Source organism: Phycodurus eques, chromosome 3, assembly GCF_024500275.1.
Source record: "Phycodurus eques isolate BA_2022a chromosome 3, UOR_Pequ_1.1, whole genome shotgun sequence".
NCBI lineage: Eukaryota > Metazoa > Chordata > Actinopteri > Syngnathiformes > Syngnathidae > Phycodurus > Phycodurus eques.
In genome coordinates, this window is record NC_084527.1 from 1,027,557 (window position 1) to 1,046,302 (window position 18,746).

General features: G+C 49.8%; 1 protein-coding gene across 5 annotated transcripts in view; it reads right to left on the reverse strand.

The window, feature by feature from the left end:
* ksr2 (kinase suppressor of ras 2) overlaps positions 1-18,746 on the reverse strand; it is a 68,296-nt gene that overhangs the window by 34,857 nt on the left and 14,693 nt on the right. For all 5 annotated transcript variants that reach the window (XM_061671317.1, XM_061671316.1, XM_061671318.1 and 2 more), the window contains exons 4-6: positions 16,389-16,424; positions 15,062-15,572; positions 2,045-2,229 (exon numbers count right to left, since the gene is read on the reverse strand). In XM_061671317.1, coding sequence (XP_061527301.1) covers positions 2,045-2,229; positions 15,062-15,572; positions 16,389-16,424 — 732 coding nt within the window. The remainder of the gene's footprint in view (positions 1-2,044; positions 2,230-15,061; positions 15,573-16,388; positions 16,425-18,746) is intronic.

Consider the following 18,746-nt stretch of genomic DNA (forward strand, 5'->3'; position numbering starts at 1 on the left):
AGGTCGCGCACAAAAGGAACCACGCATCAGTTGCACACAAAATCATTGTGTTAAAAGAACAAAAGCAACGAAACTTGAATTTCACACACACAAAAAGAAATTAAACAATTTCTCGTCAATGAAAATTGACTGTAAGTGAATGTGAATGTCAATCGTGCCACTCTCATGTCAGAGGAACGGACTTCGCTGTGAACATTGACAACAAAATCTGTTCCTTTGCTTGATGTTATTTCTGCAATCCTCGAAAAGGGTTTCAGGGAAAGAGTGCATTTTTGGGGATCTTTTTTTAGGATTGGCTGCGCTGTCCGACGCCACAGCAACGCTGCTCAACACGAGTGCATCGTTGCAATGTTGTTAAATCAAGAAAGCGTTTCGACACGAGGCGCAGCGCCGCAAAGCCAAACGCCCACCTTGACGCGGCGTCGCGTTTTGAACGGCATGAGCACGGCATTCAACATGCGGCGTAAAAAGGCTTTTACGGGCACACGCGCACGCGCACGCACGGTGTGTGTCGAGTCCTCCGGCGAACCCCGGCGACTGCCTCACCGAACCCTTCGTTGGTTCCAGCGAAGCCAGGTTAAGAACCACCGCTGTCGACGATAGGACAATAAGTACAGTACTTATATATAGTTATATCTACTTAGACTTATACTTTGATTAGGCAGACATTCCAATAAGACGACTACTATTGTTTTTTATCGGTCAATCGATTTGAGTTTCTTGTGTTAATTGTAAAATGTTTGACACGATTCCAAATTTTCCGTAACCACTCGGCAACAGAATCCAACGAGCCGGCGGCGGGCGGGCGGGCGGACGAGACGAGACGAGGCGAGGCGGCTTCGGACAAATCGGGACTCCCATCGGCGAGAAATCGTTGACGTTGACAGATGACAAAGCGTCGCGGTCGGACGTCCCGGCACGACAACGAGCCCCTGCCGAGTACGCCGCGCTATTATTCCGCAGCACGCCCCGATGCCTTTTTTTTTTTTTTTTTTTGGGTCTGGCAGAGTTAAATCCGTAGCTATACATCAGGCCTCTCCCTTTTCTTTGACACAGGCTCCATTATTTGCCCGTTTATTCCTCAGTTCCCCGCCGTTTCCTCGTCTCCAGCGCCGTCTAATAGTTTCCGCGCCGTTCCCGCAGAACGCATTAGCCCGCTCGGCGGCGGCGTTTCGGCTCCTCCGCCGCGCCGCCGGCCTCATTGTTCACCGGTGACAATTTGCAGCGGGGGCCGCACTTAACGTCTACCCCGGAAAGCGCAGATGGATTATGGAGATGAGCGCGATTATGGGCGGCGGAATGCCCGACTTTGGAGGAACGGCGTCGAAAGGCCCGCGACAAAACACAAAAGAAAAACGACAAAAACACTTCAGTTGTCTCCACTTCGGAACTTGAATGTGTTTGTAGGTTCTTCCGAGAACAAACGGTCTTTGTTTGATGTTTCCAACAACGCACGCGACAAAATTGTCTGACGTCCAAAAACGTAAGTTCAGTTTGTCGAAGACACTAAATGCTCTTTGATGTTTGCCCGACCATGTGTTCTAGATTCTTCCGAAACTAAATTGTCTTGGATGTTTTCTGAAAAACACGCACGTTAAGACCGGATTGTCTGACGCTTACAAAAACGGGTCCGGAGGCTAAATTGTCTTCGATGTTGGGTTTGTTGACGACTAATCTCATAGCTCCAATTTTTATTTATGTTACAGTTGGTATGCACACGTACATTGTACGTAAAGTAATCACTGTTGAAATGCTTCATTCAGGTGCCGTTTTTGCTCTTTACCTATATTTGAGCACAGTGTTGCAAAATGTTGTAAAAATGTTACTGCGGCTTCCAGAAATACTAAATGTACTTTTTCGGAATCAAACCTCCGCCTCGTTTCTGACGAAAACGAAGGCCGACTACGATCCAGTATTTTAGTGTCGGTCAGGACGTCGGTCCTACGAGAGCCGAGAAGTTCGCGGGAGGGTTTTGTCGCTTCATTTCCCCCCCCCCCCCCCCACCGAGAGGTGTGCTGACAATGAGAAGCGGAAGGGGTCTCACTTGCGGAGGGCGTTTCGGCGTGCACGGGCGGCGTGGAGGGCACGAAGGACGGGAAGAAGAAGGATCTCAGGGAGCGCTCGGTGTGCAGGGGCGAGCGCTGGCCGGGCGGGTAGGTGGGCAAGTTCTCGCAGCTGCCCACGCTGCTGTGGATCTTGAGGTTCAAGGGCTTGCTCTTCTTCTTGCCCCTGAGGGAAAAAAGGAGACAACGCCTCGGTTATCGCAATCCGTCGCATTCCTGCACGGAAGGCCTGGAACGCCTGAACGAGACGAGGCCAAACTCTCCAAAAGTCTCCAAAATCGGAAATAAATTGGGGATGAAAACAGTGCAAGATCCGGTGCGACGTCGGCTTCATCGCGACGACGACGACCGCCGTGACATGTTTGCGATTGAACGTTGTCCACTGTGATTCGCTAACGTCCACCGTGACTTCATAACTTCCAACTGTCCGTCGTTTGCAATATTTTACGAAACGAACAAAATAAGTCAAACTAAAATTGAAAAAAAATCAAAAAACAACTGAAACTAGATTTTACATTTGAAAGACAACTGCAAGCGCCGTATGGCGAAAATGTTCCTCGTATTCGTCTTGGTCAATTTATTTCATACGTGCGCTTTCGGGGTTCGTTTTAAGAAGCGCCCGCCGGCCGAGGTTGCGACAAAAAGTGTGACTGAAAAAAAAGCGGGAGGTCGCGATCAGTCACTCAATCAATCTTCAAAATCTATCTTCTATCTCTAATCTTTGCTGTATATGGAGCCATTTCAAGATATGGCATGAATATGTATTTCTTTATAGTTGTACAAACATGGAAAGAGTAAACGTGTGTATATGGCTTCAAATATGGAGATGGAACGTTTGAAGATTGACCGAGTGACCAATTGAGATACAAACTGCCATTTGCACATTCGGTCATTTCTCAAAGTTTCAACTTGTAAAGTAGGAACTGATGGAAGCCTTCTTCCCTTTGGCCGTCGAACGACATCGCCCCCCGGAGAGCCTGCTGGGTAGTACGTCCTGGTTCCAGATTTTTTTGGGGGCGGGTCTCACCTTCTTTTGTCACTCAACTCGCCCGTAATGCGACGCTAGTTAAAAAGTGCTCTCCCCTTTGGGGTTCATATATTATAACATATACATTCACTCATCCATCCCTCCATCCATTTCCCGTACCGCTTCTCCTCACTCGGGTCGCGGCTGCGCTGAAACCCGTCTCAGCTGTCTTCGGGCGAGAGGCGGGATACACCCTGGACTGGTCGCCAGCCAATCGCAGAGGAACAAACAACCATTGGCACTCACATTCGCACCTACGGGCAATTTAGAGTCCTCAATCAACCTAGCGGAGAGAACATGCAAACTCCACACACCCGGGATTGATCCCGGGTCCTCAGAACTGTGAGGCAGACGCTCTAACCAGTCGTCCACCGTAGAGCCGCCATTTATATAAATAAATAAACCACTGTCCAATGTGACACGATAATGTCCACTTTGACTCGTTTGTAAGCCATGAACGAGTCTCCGCGGATGCTCGCGAGCCACAACTGACCTCAGCTAACCCCACCGTGGAAAAGTTCATCCGAGTCGCCCAGTTGCCTCTGGAGCCACGTAAACGTGCGAGTGACGCTATTTAAAAAAAGAAAGCACGAGGAGGTACGAGCACGGCGAGTTATTTTTATTCATCATTAAGAAACATTCAAAGCCCCTCGAAGAAAAGTGACAGACGCCTGAGTCACGCAATTAAAGCGAGGAAGCGGCAGCAGCCTGCAGGTTAGCGGTTAGCGCTCCTCCGTTAGCCGCCTTTGTCAGCTATTCCGATGAGGCCACTTACGTGCGCCTTTCAGAAGCCTCGATGAAAGAAGCCTCTTCATCCTCCTCGTCATCCTCGGATGGCGCGCAGACGTGAAAAGCAGGCGAGAGAGAGGACTCCCCATTTTTGGACTCTTTCTAGTGGCTGCCACCATTAGCGAGTCTATTCAGCTTCAACGAGACTCAAAGTTGCAGATTGCAGGCTGGCGACGCGCACAAAGACCCCGAGGACGCCGAGGAGACGAGGCGAGAGCCGAGAGCCGAGGGGTGGATGGGCCGCCAGCGCGTCAAGGCTGCGGGTTTTTGCGCTGACGCTGGCGAAAGGCAGACCCGAGGCGAGGAGTATTTGCAAACACAAAGAGGCAAACACTGTATTAGGAAATACTGAGTTAACAAAACCAAAACAAAAGCCAGATACACGTGAACAAAGCAACGCAGCGAACCAAAACAAAGCTAACTGACACGACAACGAGGCACGCCCGGACAAGACGCGAGTGGCTGGAGGAAGCCGATTGGTCGACAAGAGGAACAGGGCCGATGAGGACAGGCGCAAACAAACGCCACCATTTTACGTTCTTACAGTTAATCTGTTCCGTGACCAAGCTCATCACGCAATTTACAAATGAATAAAGAAACAACACCTCACTCTTTGCCATTCTATGACTATTCTCAGTCATTTATCATCTTAATGAGGATTTAATCCAATTTTGCGATGGAAAAATCGTCTGACTTCAATCAGCGACTTGCCGCCGTGCTGCCACATCTCATCCAGCGGCGACGTAACCGTGTGCCGTCGCCATGACGACAGCGGCGACCACACCAGCGGTCGCCTCAAGCCGGGAGCCGTTGTTTTGGTCTTGGCAAAAATCGATTTTTTTTTTTTAAGTCAACACCTGATTGATTACTTCATGATACAATTAAGGACAGATTTTGCTTTTTCTTTGGCTTTTTGCGAGAGGTAGGACCCTGGAAATGGTGAAAAAAATGGCTTCCCTTCAAAAAAAAATTGGCTTTCATTGAAGAATACATTTACGCCGACGATGTTTTGTTGGGTCTCGGCCAGCTCGTCTGTCAAATTCAGCACTGTGAAGCGCTGTAATGACGAACAGACGCCAGCAGACGGCAGCGTTGCACCGCTTCGGATTGGCGCTCAGCGCAGCTTTCGAGTCGAAGATCGAGATTACGCGGTGACTCTCGGCCGGTCACGTCGATGACGAGGGAGCGAAAGGACAACGCGGCGGAGGTCCGACGAGTTTAGGCACCTCACGCGCACGGAAATGTTGCAATGTCATCAAACAATGCTGGAAATGTGAAATCAAATGTTTACAATGTGAAAATTGTGTTGAAAATGTTTGGGTTTTTTTTTTGTTTTTTTTCAATTCCATGTTAAAATGCAATAAATGTTGAAAATACTGAAAGGTTCAAATGGTTAAAATGTAAACAATTGTGGAAAAGTGTTCAAAATGTTGCTAAAAATATTGCTCAAAATGTTTGAAACATTGGAATGTTGTCCAAGTTGAAAATGTTAACAATGTCCATCCATCCCTGCTCCTGTTGAGGGTGGCGGGCGGGCGCTGGCACTTCTGCTCGCCAGCCAGTCGAGACAGACCACCACTCAAAATCACATTCGCACCATCACCGAACACCGACGTTAAAATGTTTTCCTTGCCTTCCTAGTTAGTGTTCCTTTATAACACAAGGTTTCACTTCCAAGACTGAGCAGTTTCACTCGATTTTACTTTTAACTGCGCAGTGGCAGGAAAGTGTGGTCATTACCGTCTTTTTTATTCGGACTAAAAAGCGAATGAAAATCCAATCAAGTGCTTCCCGGGCACGTGTGACCTGTTGGTCATTTCCTGTTGATTCATGGCCGCCACTTCCTGAAAGAAAGTCGTCAAGCTCGTTACGTGCATAATTCCCCCCCACCCCCACCCCACCCCCTCTCCCTCCCCCCAGATGACGAGCGGCCCCTCCCGACTCATCCGACTCGTAAAATCCATCCGGCCGCCTCCCCTAAACACTCATCTAAATTCACAATCATGACTCCCATCGCCGCGTCGGCCGTGAGCGCTCGTTAAGTGGCAGAAATGGTCGGAAGGGTGGAGGCGTGTTGTTCTGTTCTTTTTGGAGGTGTGCGGAGGTGCGGACATTGAGGTGGGTGCGTTTCGGGGAAGACCGCTGTTGGAAATGGTCGGAACCTGAACGGCCCACGCGCACGCGCAAGCGGCCCCTCCCGATTCGGCGACTCCGTCCGGCCGCCGCCTCTCAACGTTCGTCAAGATTCACAATCGAGAATCACGTCGCCGCCACGGATGCGAGCGCTCGTTGAGGCCCAGGAAGAGATGGATGGCTGGATGGATGACATGATGATGGATGGATGAGTGGATGAGATATGATGGATGGATGGATGGATGGATGACATGATGATGGATGGATGGATGGATGGATGGATGACAGAAAATGATGGAAGGATGGATGGAGGAAAGATGATGGATGGATGAGTGGATGAGATATGATGGATGGCTGGATGGATGGATGACATGATGATGGATGGATGGATGGATGGATGACAGAAAATGATGGAAGGATGGATGGAGGAAAGATGATGGATGGATGAGTGGATGAGATATGATGGATGGCTGGATGGATGGATGACATGATGATGGATGGATGGATGGATGGATGACAGAAAATGATGGAAGGATGGATGGAGGAAAGATGATGGATGGATGAGTGGATGAGATATGATGGATGGCTGGATGGATGGATGACATGATGATGGATGGATGGATGGATGACAGAAAATGATGGAAGGATGGATGGAGGACAAATGATGGATGGGTGGATGGATGACAGGTGATTGATGGATGGATGCCAGATGGATGGATGAATGGATGGGTTGGTGACAGACAGATGGATGGATGATGAATGAATGACAAATGAATGGGTGGATGGATAAATGGGAATGATGACTCATCAATGTGGCGTATGAGTGTGTAAAAAGAACAATGACACTGCTGTCACTTTAAGGATCGTTCTAGATTGAACGTGCGTCCGCCGATGTTCTAGGTTCTCGAACATCCCCGGGGAAGATTGAGCAAGATCCCAAATTAGCATAAAGTGTTGCAAACCCAATTCCAACGAAGTTGGGACGTTGTCCATCCATCCATTTTCTGTCGGAGCCAATCCCAGCTACCATCGGGCAGGAGGCGGGGTACACCCTGAACCGGTCGCCAGCCAATCGCAGGGCACAAACAAACAAACAACCATTCGCAATTTAGATTCTCCAATTCATGCATGTTTTTGGGATGTGGGAGGAAAGCGCAGTGCCCGGAGAAAAGCCACGCAGGCGCGGGGAGAACACGCACACTCCACGCAGGCGGGGCCGGGGATCGAACCCCGGTCCTCAGAACTGTGAGGCAGACGCTCCCACCGGTCGCCCGCCGTGCCGCTGAAGTCGGGACGTTGTGTTACACCTAAATAAAAACAGAATACAGTGATTTGCAAATCATAGTTAATTGAATACGCTACTAAGACAAAATATTTCCTGTTCAAAATGAACGGGAAATATTTTGTCTTTGTAGCGTATTCAATGAAATATAGGTTGAACGTGATTTGCAAATCATTGTATTCTGTTTTTTATTTAGGTGTAACACAACGCAATCATTGTATTCTAAAAAACAGAATACAATGATTTGCAAATCACGTTCAACCTATATTTCATTGAATACGCTACAAAGACAAAATATTTCCCGTTCAAAATGAACAGGAAATATTTTGTCTTTGTAGCGTATTCAATGAACTATGATTTGCAAATCACTGTATTCTGTTTTCCTTTAGGTTTAACACAACTTCCCAACTCCCCGTGCCTGCGCGGCTTTTCTCCGGGCGCTGCGCTTTCCTCCCACATCCCAAAAACAGGCGTTGTAGGTTGATTGAAGACTCTAAATTGCCCACAGGTGTGAACGTGAGTGCCAATGGTTGCCCTGCGATTGGCTGGCGACCGGTTCAGGGCGTACCCCGCCTCTCGCCCGAAGATAACTGGGATGGGCTCCACCGCTCCTGTGCCCCGCGTGAGAAGAAGCAGTACAGAAAATGGAAAGATGGGCCTGGGGTGCGCCAGCTGTGGCTTTGCAAGTGGTGTGTGTGTGTGGAATTACAAGTTTAGGAAAAAATTGTGGCTGGGAATTTTCTCAAGGTGAATTTTTGGCATTTGTAGTGATTTGTTTTGACTTTTTTGAGGGAGGTCTTCATGTGCGGGGGGGCGCCAACTCTGTCGGGACGTCGAAGGGGGACCGCGGTCTCGACACTTCGGTAAAGAGTGTTCTAGAAGGACGATGATTGCAGGTAACCACGGCAACTCACACTGCCGACTCTTCCGGGGAAGAAGCGGCACGAATTGGAAAAGTGTTTGCACGCAGCATCGGTTGCCATAGCGACTGTGGCGCACTTTCAAAAAAAATACAAAATAAATAAAAAGCCAAAGAAAAAGTGAGGACGAGTAGTGGTTTTGTTTTTTGTTTAGTTTAGTTTAGTTTCACAATCGTAAATTTGGTCAGGAAATCGTGATCGATGAAACAATGATTCTAATTAATAATAATAATCATACTTCATGGTATTAATCCATCAGCGGGATGGATTAATCCTCAGTCGGAAAAAGGTCCCGCCCCGAGTGGAGGAGTTCAAGTATCTCGGGGTCTCGTTCACGAGCGAGGGAAGAACGGAACGGGAGATCGACAGGCGGATCGGTGCGGCGTCCGCGGCGATGCGGACTTTGTATCGATCCGTTCTGGTAAACTAGGAGCTAAGCCGAAAGGCTTACGTTCCTACCCTCACCTATGGTCACGAGCTGCGGGTCGTGACCCAAAGAACCAAAGAACCGGATCCCGGATACAAGTGGCCCGAAATGAGTTCCCTCCGCAGGGCGTCCGGGCTCTCCCTTAGAGAACGGGCGAGAAGCTCGGTCGTCCGGGAGGATCTCGGAGCAGAGCCGCTGCTCCTCCGCATCGAGAGGAGCCAGATGAGGCGGCCGGGGCATCCGATTCGGACGCCTCCCCGGTGAGGTGTTCCGGGCGCGTCCCGCCGGGAGGACGACCCGGGACACGCCGGAGAGGCTACGTCCTTCGGCCGGGCCGGGAACGCCTCGGGATCCCCCCGGAAGAGCCGGATGAAGTGGCCGGGGGAAAGGGAAGTCTGGGCGTCCCCGCTAAAGCTACCGCCCCCGCGGCCCGACCTCGGAGAAGCGGTGGAAAACGGATGGACGGATGGATGGGTATTCATCCATCCATCCATCCATCAATTCTCCATAGCGCTTCTTCTCACACGGGCGAGAGGCGGGGTACGCCCTGAACTGGTCGCCAGCCAATCGCAGGGCAAACAACCATTCGCACTCACGTTCACATCTACAGGGAATTCAGAGTCTTGGATCAACCTAGCATGCTAGGCGCGAATGTAAGTGTGAAAGATTGTACGTGCCCTGCGATTGGCTGGCGATCAGTTCGCCTTTCGCCTGAAGATAGCTGGGACAGCATGAGGAGAAGCGCGACAGAAGACGGATGGATGGATAAATTGAACGTGTTTCATCATTTCGACATCAAATAAATGAAACTTTCACAATTGTATGTTTGTTAAGAAAATCATTATTGATTTATTAATTGTATTTAAGGTTATTTATCGTATTAAGAAATAAACAAAATGACATGAGTACAAATCAAGCAAAATATATTTTTTAAATACATTCTAATTTGATTACTAATGTAAGAATGAAAACAAATTGAAAATATTTCATAATTTAAGATCTTAAATCAGTGAAATAATGTTAAATGCATTTCAATTTCAATTTTGAATGAATGAAATAACACGTACAAATGAATACATTGAAATATCTAAATTAAATCAAACAGAAATGAAATACATTGTTTTAAATTTCAAAACACAAAAAGGAAAACGATTCAAAAATCATCCAGTTAAATGAAATGAAATGAACTTGCTGAGTCAAGTGGTGATTCTGAATGAATGAATGAATGAATGAAAGAAAGAAATCAGGCAACTATTTATTCCAGATGATCTATTTTTCTCCTTATCTATGAATCTAACCTTGTTACTGAACAAATTCCTCTGTATTATGATCTGGGCTGACCTTTAATGTTCTTCTCGTCATCATTTTCCCGTCAATTATCAGAAAAGTTTGTGCAAATTGTTGAAGTTGCCCCCCAAAAAAACAAAAAACAAAGACCAAAAACAAAGTGAGCGAGTCGTTTGGCCTTTAAAGGCGCGCTGCTGCTGCTGCTGCTGCTGCTGCTGCTGCTGCTGCTGCTCACACAGGCGGTTTTCATTAATTCGACTCTCACTTTCTCTGTGAAAAGGTTAGCGGGAGGCGGACGAGGAGGAGCCCAAAAAGGTCCCCAAATGAGGGCGGCGAGCACGCGCCTGTCTGCAAATGAAAGTTGAAGGGACGTCTGACGGGGCCGACGCCACTGTCGTGCAAAAACGAGATCGCAAATCACATATCGGTCTTTGTCAGCGGCGCAAATTGTTCCTTCTTTTGGGATGAGACGCAGCAAAAAAAAGCCAAAGAAAAAGACAAAAACTTTGTCCCGCGAAGACAAAGTCCTTCTTTCGAATGTTGTCCGATTGCTAAATATGAGTGGCACTTAGCGACATGGAATTTGGTCGAAACGTCAATTATGAGTAGACCCACAAAAAAAGTCTCAGGGATCCACGTCGGTTGGACGTCTGCATTTTCAGATGACTTTGTCCACCTTCTCTCCTCACCTTCCCACCTTTGGCAGCGCCCTGCCAGAGTGACAACTCGCGCTAACAGCTAACCCGCTCGCACTTGGGAGATCTCCCTCTCATCTCTTTCAGGGAAAGAAAAAGAAAATCACCCAAAAATAATAATAAGCTCTCCGCGCTCCTCGGGGGCGATCGTCGGGAGGGTCGTAATCGGCTAGCGCACAAGCCGGGACACAATAACCGGGGATTAACCCTTCGACCGCGGTGAAAATTAACCCTTCGACCTGCCGTGAAAATGAGAGACGACGCCTTAACTCGTTACGGCCTGACCGCGTGCGCACGAATATGCGTGGCGACGCGCGGAGGGGGCGGACCTTCGCTTCCCGCACTCGTGCCTGACAACATGTGCTATGCGTTGACTAAAAAAGAAAATCTCTAGATTGTGATTAGGGAGTAATCCGCTGTATAAAAATCCTTGAGCAGTAATTAGGGAGTAGGAAATGATGACCGATTCCGAACGCAGTCCTCGACGGCACCCGGGGACCGACAGCGGCCCCGCGACCGGCACAAAAGAGGAGGCGGGGGAAACTGGCCCAGCATCCCCAGAGGCCCAACTGGCAGACTCACGTACACGCCGGCGACCCGATGACGTGCACGGGCGAGATACGATTTGCTCACTTCCGTGACAAATCCCATTTCTCGATGACGTTCTTTCCCAGGCAAACAAGAATCAAGCTTCAAGGTTGGGCATTTCAATGAAAGGTGACCAGTTGTTCTTCAAGCAATTGGTAGAATTAGAATTACACGTATTGGTTGATTTATATCACCCGATCGACAAAGACGAGGAGAAATTGGAATCCTGCAGTTGAAAACTGAGGAAGGTTTCCGCGTAACGAGTGACCAGAAGCGCTGTACTTCAGCATTGGGATGCGACCGTTTAGTGAGGTGGCAAAGTCATAGAGTTGGAAGTTGGGTGCTTCAGGTCCTCCTTCTGTTTGACCTTCCTGAAGGGTAGCGAGGCTTGGACTATTTTTCTTCTTTTTAGAGTAAACATTGAAAATGACATCGACGACGTGTAGCACTCGGAACCATTTCGACGTGGGTTTGAACGGGATCGCTGAAAATAAATCGTTCATTTGTGGGAACGTTTTCCTTTTGACTGTTGCTATGTGCCCCTTTACGTGAGATAGGTAGGCTGTTCCAACATTTTAAAATCACCACCATTTTTTTTCCACTGGAGGTATGCGATTTCAATGATTTAACTGAGATACGAATGCCTCGATAGTCGATACACCCTTGTCGGAATAGGAAGGTTTGTCTTTTGGTCTGCAGGAGTCCATAGGGAGCATGATTGATTTTGAGCAATTGATAGCATTTTGTGATAAATGCGTAAATGTCTTCATGAGGTTAAAAACGGTCTGAAGTGATGACTTGGGTTCTTGTAAAGAACATCTGTGTAAAGATTGATTTTGTGTTCTGACACAGGAGTGCAGATACTTTTCATAGTCGTGATCTGCCATGTGGCTATTGGTTCGATAAATAGTGCGACTAGCAGGGGCGAGAGTGGGCCTCCTTGTCGAGTTCCTCTTTGTAAAGCGACCCCATTTGCGGCGTCACTTGCTTTGGGTGAGTTGTACAGTGTGAATCACCAAAGCCCACATTTGTGAAGTACTGCGAAAGAACAGACCAGTTCACTTTGTCCCAAGCTTTTCCCGCGTCGGGTGACGAGACAATTGTTTTTCGATTATTGCGTCCTGTAATGAAACCCGTTTGGTCACAACGTATTATCGACAGGAGAATTTGTTCTAGTCTGTTGGTTAAACCCTTAGAAATGATGTCGCTGTCCATATTAATTAGCGACAGCGGTCGGTAATTCGCTGGTTGAGTGGGTTCTTTCCCTGGTTTCGGTCGTCGTTTTATTGAAGATGTGTTCATATGGCTTCTAATTAGGCGTTTTTATCTTTTATCTCTGTCGCCATTCTGAAAAATAGTGCCTCTAGTCTTCGGCCAGAAATGTTTATCGAACTCTGTGGAAAACCCGTCATTGCCCTGAAGCTCGACCTGTTGGTTCAAGGCCTTATGTAACTCGGCGAGGGTTAATGGGCCGTCTCAAAACTCTTTACTTTCTGAAGTTAATTGAGGGATGGTTGGATTATCGATAAAAGTTTCAATGTCGTTTTGAGTTGAATATAAGCTACTGTACTAGTTGTAGAATATATCATTCATATCCTGTGGTGATTGTGCAAATGTTCCATTTGAATCTTCTGCAGTTGTAATGAGTGTTTTTTCTTTGTTACGTTCAAGTTGGTTTGTGAGAAATGTTCCTGATGTATTATTGTGCTCAAAAATGAGTTTATCTCAGCTGTTCTTTTTGTTAAGATGCTATCAAGTTGCAGTTTAGCATTAGAGCTGGATTTCAGGAAAAAGTGGGCAGTACAACCAAGCAACATTTTGGTACAATGGTTGCTTCCAACCAAAATGGCTGACGACCGGTGAGTTTTCAATCAGACCCTTTCGTGGGTCTTCTCACGGCAGACGTGACTACCAAATTTCATTTCACAGGCCGAACGCTGGAAATATTGCAGTCGTTTGTGTTTGCAATCGAAGAAAGTTCGGTCAACATCTGAGCTTCGGAATCGAAAGTTGGAAGTAATCGAACAAAATCTCGGCTACGTTAACGGCTCCACCTTTCGGCGTCCTTTCAAAACGTCGCCACGACGCTCGCGTCCCACCAGCGGGCCCGAACGTCTCCATCCGCTGCATCTCGGGGCCGTTGCGCCCCTCGGGGGAGTCGGTGCGTCAGCTCGGCGGGAGAGCTAATCAACCCTCTAATGCTCTCGGCGTGCTCTGTGTTCGAGCGCACGCGCGCGCGCAACTCGAGCCCTGACGGCTTTCGCGGCGGCGGCCGACCAGGTCCAAATGGCATTAGCGGACCTCGGCGGACTCGGCGGAATGAGCGCGGCGAGCTCTGCTTCCTGATTAGCCGGCAGCGACCGCCCCGGTTTGACGCTCAAATCTGATCAGCGTCGGCAGCGGACGCAAAACGAGAGAGAGAGCCCTGTCAGGAACTGGGCCCGAGGCCGCCTTATCTTACGGGCCGTGCCGGACTGCGGGAATTAATCTGATCGGCCTCCGCGGGAAGAGGAGCTCCCAGTTAAATTGCCCAAACGCAAAGGTGGCGCTGCAAACTTTGTCCAACTCGGAGGTTGACTCACAATATACCTGCTCCAATTGTGAAGACAAGTAAAATGATGTCAACGAGTTGAACATAATATAACAGCATCGATCACACAGATTTGACCCTTGAGACTATGTGAGTCCCGGGATGCGCGTCATGGAAAACAATGGGTCCCAGCCTTGGAACCATGAGTCCCTGCACCTTATCACCACGGAATACAGACGCGGTGATCCTCCGCTCCGTGGCGGTTCTTGCGCCACGGTCCCGCTATATTGCAGATTTGGACCACAGTTGCTACTCTTGAATCTTTGATACTGTTTGCGCAATATTGCTCTTGCTCTCTGTTGAGGCCTGCCACAATAGCAATTTGTTTAGAACAAAACATTTCCCCCAAAACCTTCGAGATAAACAACAGTAAAGATGTTTTGTTTTGCTTTTGCCACTGATGTAATGATATTAGCGCGTAATAAAGAAGTGTACACATCTTACAAATCCTGCTCCGGTAAACAAACAAATGAGCACCACGGTGTAATGTTCTCCATCCATCCATCCATTCTCAACACCGCTTATCCCGTTCAGGGTCGCGGGGCGCTGGACCCTCCCCCAGCGGACTTCAGACGAAAGGGGGCGACGCCCTGAACCGGTCGCCGGTCAGTCGCGGGGCGCATTTAGACGCGGGCAACCATTCGCACCGTCACTGCGTGGGAACTGAACCCGCGCTGCCCGCACCAACGTCAGGCGAGTGGACCGCTGCACCATCAGTGACCGTAATCTTCTCTCATTCACGAAATAAAGGTAGAGCCGCATTTCACAATAAGAGCAAGTAAATAGAGAAAGTAATATCGGGCGGTACGGTGACCGACCGGTTGGCGCATCTGCCTCGCAGTTCTGAGGACCGGGCTTCAAATCCCAGCCCCGCCTGTGTGGAGCCTGCATGTTCTCCCCGTGCCTGCGTGGCTTTTCTCCGGGCGCTCCGCTTTGCGTGGTAGGTTGATTGGAGACTCTAAATTGCCCGTAGGTGTGAATGTGAGTGCCAATGGTTGTTTGTTTCTATGTGCCCTGCGATTGGCTGGCGACCGGTTTCGGGGCGTACCCCGCCTCCCGCCCGAAGGTAGCTGGGATGGGCGCCGGCACGCCCGCGACCCGTGTTAGGAGAAGCGGCTCGGAAAATGGATGGGTGGATGTTAGCATTAAGCGAGGGGACGGTTTTGATATGGTTTTGGTATTTGAATTTACAATGTTGGATGGTCTTTTGCTTGATGTCAATTTTGAAAGTTATTGAAGAACATTCCATTCTTGACTTACTTTGGCATGTGCGCGTCGTCCAGGCGGTTCCCCAGCTGGAACTCGTGCGACTTGCTCCGGTGCAGCGCCGTGAAGCCCGGCAGGAGGTGTATGAGCTTGCGGCTGGGGGGCGGCGGCGTGCCCGGCGCCTTGACTTTGTTCCTCCGCTTCACGGGCGGCGTGCCGGGCGGCGTCATGGTGTTGAACACCAGCGGAGTTCGGGGGGGCGTGCGGCCAAAGCGTCTTTGGCGGGGCGAGGGCGGCAGCGAGCGGCGCCCGCAGTCCGAGGCGGGCGGCGGCGGCGCCGCTGCGGAAGGCCCGTCCGGCGTCAGGCGGTCGGCGTACAAAGGAGAAGCCGTCGGGGTCCGGGGGCCGCGGCACGTGTGCCGGTTGTACTTGGACTGGACTTTGGGGCTTTGGGACAGCTGGAAGCGGATCCACTGGCTGGGCTCGGGCTGACACACGGGCGTGTTCTCCTCGCCCGACTCGGAGGTGGGCCACCGGATGGACCAATCCTGCTTGGCCTGGCTCCCTGCGGGGGGGACACGCAGACAGTTCACGACGTGCTCGCGCAGACGGCACAGACGCCTTTCCGGCGCCGCTCCACCGACAGCGGTGCAAAACGCTACAAAGGATTCCCTTGCGGCCGGCTGACTCCGCAAAGTCGCTCAATTGTCGCGTAGCGCTCAAACGTATATTAGGAAAACGTCGCATACTCGTAAACCTGCAAACTGTCAAATGGGAATTGCTGTATGTTCCCGTAAAATGGTGCACAGCAGGAAAATGGTACACAGCCGCGATGGCGTACAACAGTGAAATGTTGTGGCAATAAAATGGCGAACAGCGGTCAAATGGTAAAAGCAGGAAAATTGTGTACAGTCGTGAAATGGTACACAACAGTAAAATGGTATATAGCAATTAAATGGTGTACAGCAGTCAAATGGTGGAGATCAGCAATGAAATGGTACATTTCAGCAAATGGTCTGGCGCAGAAAAAGTGTCCGTCAGTAAAATGATGAAATCATGCATACCGGCAAATGTAGCACCCGGTAAAATGGCCTACACCGTCGTGTGTACCGGTCAAATACTGTACAGTACACCGGTCAATTGCATCGCTGTCAAAGGTTACGTCTGCAGTCAAACGGCAAAATGCCGATTCGGGGGAAATGTGCGTCTGACGACTGGTCCGGTTTGTTTTTTCTTTTTCGCGCCCGTCCGTCGCGGCGGAATCGGCGAGGGAGGGAGGCGCCGCGAAGCGCGACGGCGGGCCGACGCCCGGCTCGTGAGCGGCCGATGGATGCGCTTCGCACAACAACGCAGAAAAACAAAGGGCAAGAACATACTTTACCTCCGTCGCTGTGCAACTTCTCCTCCTCCAGTTGTTCTTGCGAGGGAAACAAAACAACAACAGGGAAAAGTCAAGGCCTTCCCAGCATCATCGAGGATAACGTGCAGCGTCAATCCTTCCTGTGGATGTTTTACCGTCGGCGCCACCAGCCGCCCCTGACCTCAACCCGATAGAGAAGAATCACTGCCGTCAACTGGAATCCAAACATAGACCGTCACCGAGGTCTTATTGTGTGATTTCTTTGTCAATGCTTTCAACATTGCTGGAGCAATATTATATAACGTTTGAGCAATTATCGCCACATTTGTGCCGTTTGTGCTTTCTCACGTACGAACTGTTCATCTTAATACAAAACGGAACTCGTCATCGGCCTGATCCTTGACCCTTTCCGCGAGTTTATCAACAAAAGAACTGGAACAAATAACAAAGGGATATCTTCGCCCGGTTCGTCTGCGAAATTCAGGTTTGTAAACGGCTGTAATGACGAAGAGGCGCCAGTGGATGGGGGCGTTGAGATCGGCACAGCTTTCGAGCAGAAGAAAAGATAAGGCGGTGAATCGCCGATTGCCACGTGGATTATGAGCGAGAGAAATGCCGACACGCCGGGAGTCGGACAAGTCGAGGCGCCTGACGCTCCGACGGAGCAAGTTGAAGGATGCGAGAAACGGACAACGTATGTGCCGCGCGACCCGATCGATCGGACCGTCGCACGATAACGACATTTGGCGACTCGGGCCGTCGGATGTTTGGACGCCCTGAACGGCGAGCCTGTCGAGGTGTTTGGTGCCGCGCATACGCGCATTTATTCAACCATAAAAAGAGAGATGAATCATTGAGGAAGACGCCGGTTGCTAAAGGGAGAGGACGCGGGCCATAAATGAAAGCGATATTAGCCTGTCGATATTTGAAGGGTCTCGCTCGCTCCCATTCACTTCCACGCACGCGAGCCGCGTTTTGGCCACAAGCTTCGCAGCAATCATAGAAATGGAGTCCAGCGGCGTTCGATGCTTAATAAACGATATTTTTCTGGCTTGGCAGCGGCGTGGCGACCTTTCTGTGTCTCGCTGGCTTAAAACCCGGAGATGTATTTTTAGCACGAGTGAAATCTTTTGTGCATTTCGATCGGCTGTAATCTGCGATGTCGCAACACCGGCGGCCGACCGGTCGGCCACTCGCGAAAATAGTTTCGGAACGCCGCGCGGCGCTTCGGTCGGGTTCTGCCCGCGTCGCTTGTAAACGAATCAATCATTTTGCCGTGAAAAGCCCTTTCTCGGTCTTGTTTTTGTTCTTTCATAGTTTGAGGGGGTCACAAAAGCAAAAGCTGTGTGTCAGGGTCGTTGTTCTGCTCGAGGTATTGCTCTTTTTCTCCACTTTTTGCTGAGAAACCTTTGTTTTTGCTGAAAGCGACCCATTACGCAAGAACGGATAAAGCTGGGCAAAAGCTTCTTGTTTCTGGTGAAAGAAAAGCGCCTCGTCTTTGTTCTGGTCGGTTTGGTGCTCAGAACACAATATTCTGTTAAAGGTCAGTCGAAAGCGGCCGGCCGCATGGAGAGGTCCGCTTGGAAAATGGCCGCCGGTCGGCGAGTTCAAAGGAAGACCGGTTAGGATGGACGGCAGTAAGCCTGACCATTCGGAGCACGGCGTCCGGGCGGTAAAGCTCCATCGCCGCCATCCCACCGATGCGAATTGGCATTTTCACCTCCCGTTTTTGTCTTTTTTTTTTCCATTTCTGTTATTTACCTCTCCATCCATTTTCAACAGCGCTTATCCCGGCTGACTTCGGGCGAAAGGCGGACGACGCCCCGAACCGGTCGCCGGTCACATGTTTTATTGCTCGCGTTGCGTTTGTTTCGCTGAGTCTCGGAGGAGCGACGGGCATCGAAAGCAAACTTCAAACACAAAATCAACACCGGCAGCATCAAATGAAGCCCAGAGAAGAAGAAAGAAAAAAAGGTCCCGACGGAGTTTGCGAACTCGGGGTGACAACGGAGCCGGCGGCCTTTTCCGACGAGGCCGCCAAAACACACGGGACGCGCTCCGAGAAGAACCAAAGATATATTTGAGCCGCGAACAAAACTCGACATTTCATGTTGCTACGTGGAAGCGAGACAAGGTTTCATTCCGAGGCTGAATTTTCCCAAAAATCAAGTTGGTGCCACCGGGCCATAAAATGTCCATTTCAAATCGTTTTGCGGCATGACTTCTTTTTTTTGTCCATCCATCCATCCAGCCATTTTCTGTCGCGGGTCGCCCATCCCAGCCGTCATCGGGCAGGAGGCGGGGTACGCCCCGAACCGGTCGCCGGCCAATCGCAGGGCACACACAAACCGACAACCGTTCGCACTCACATTCGCACCT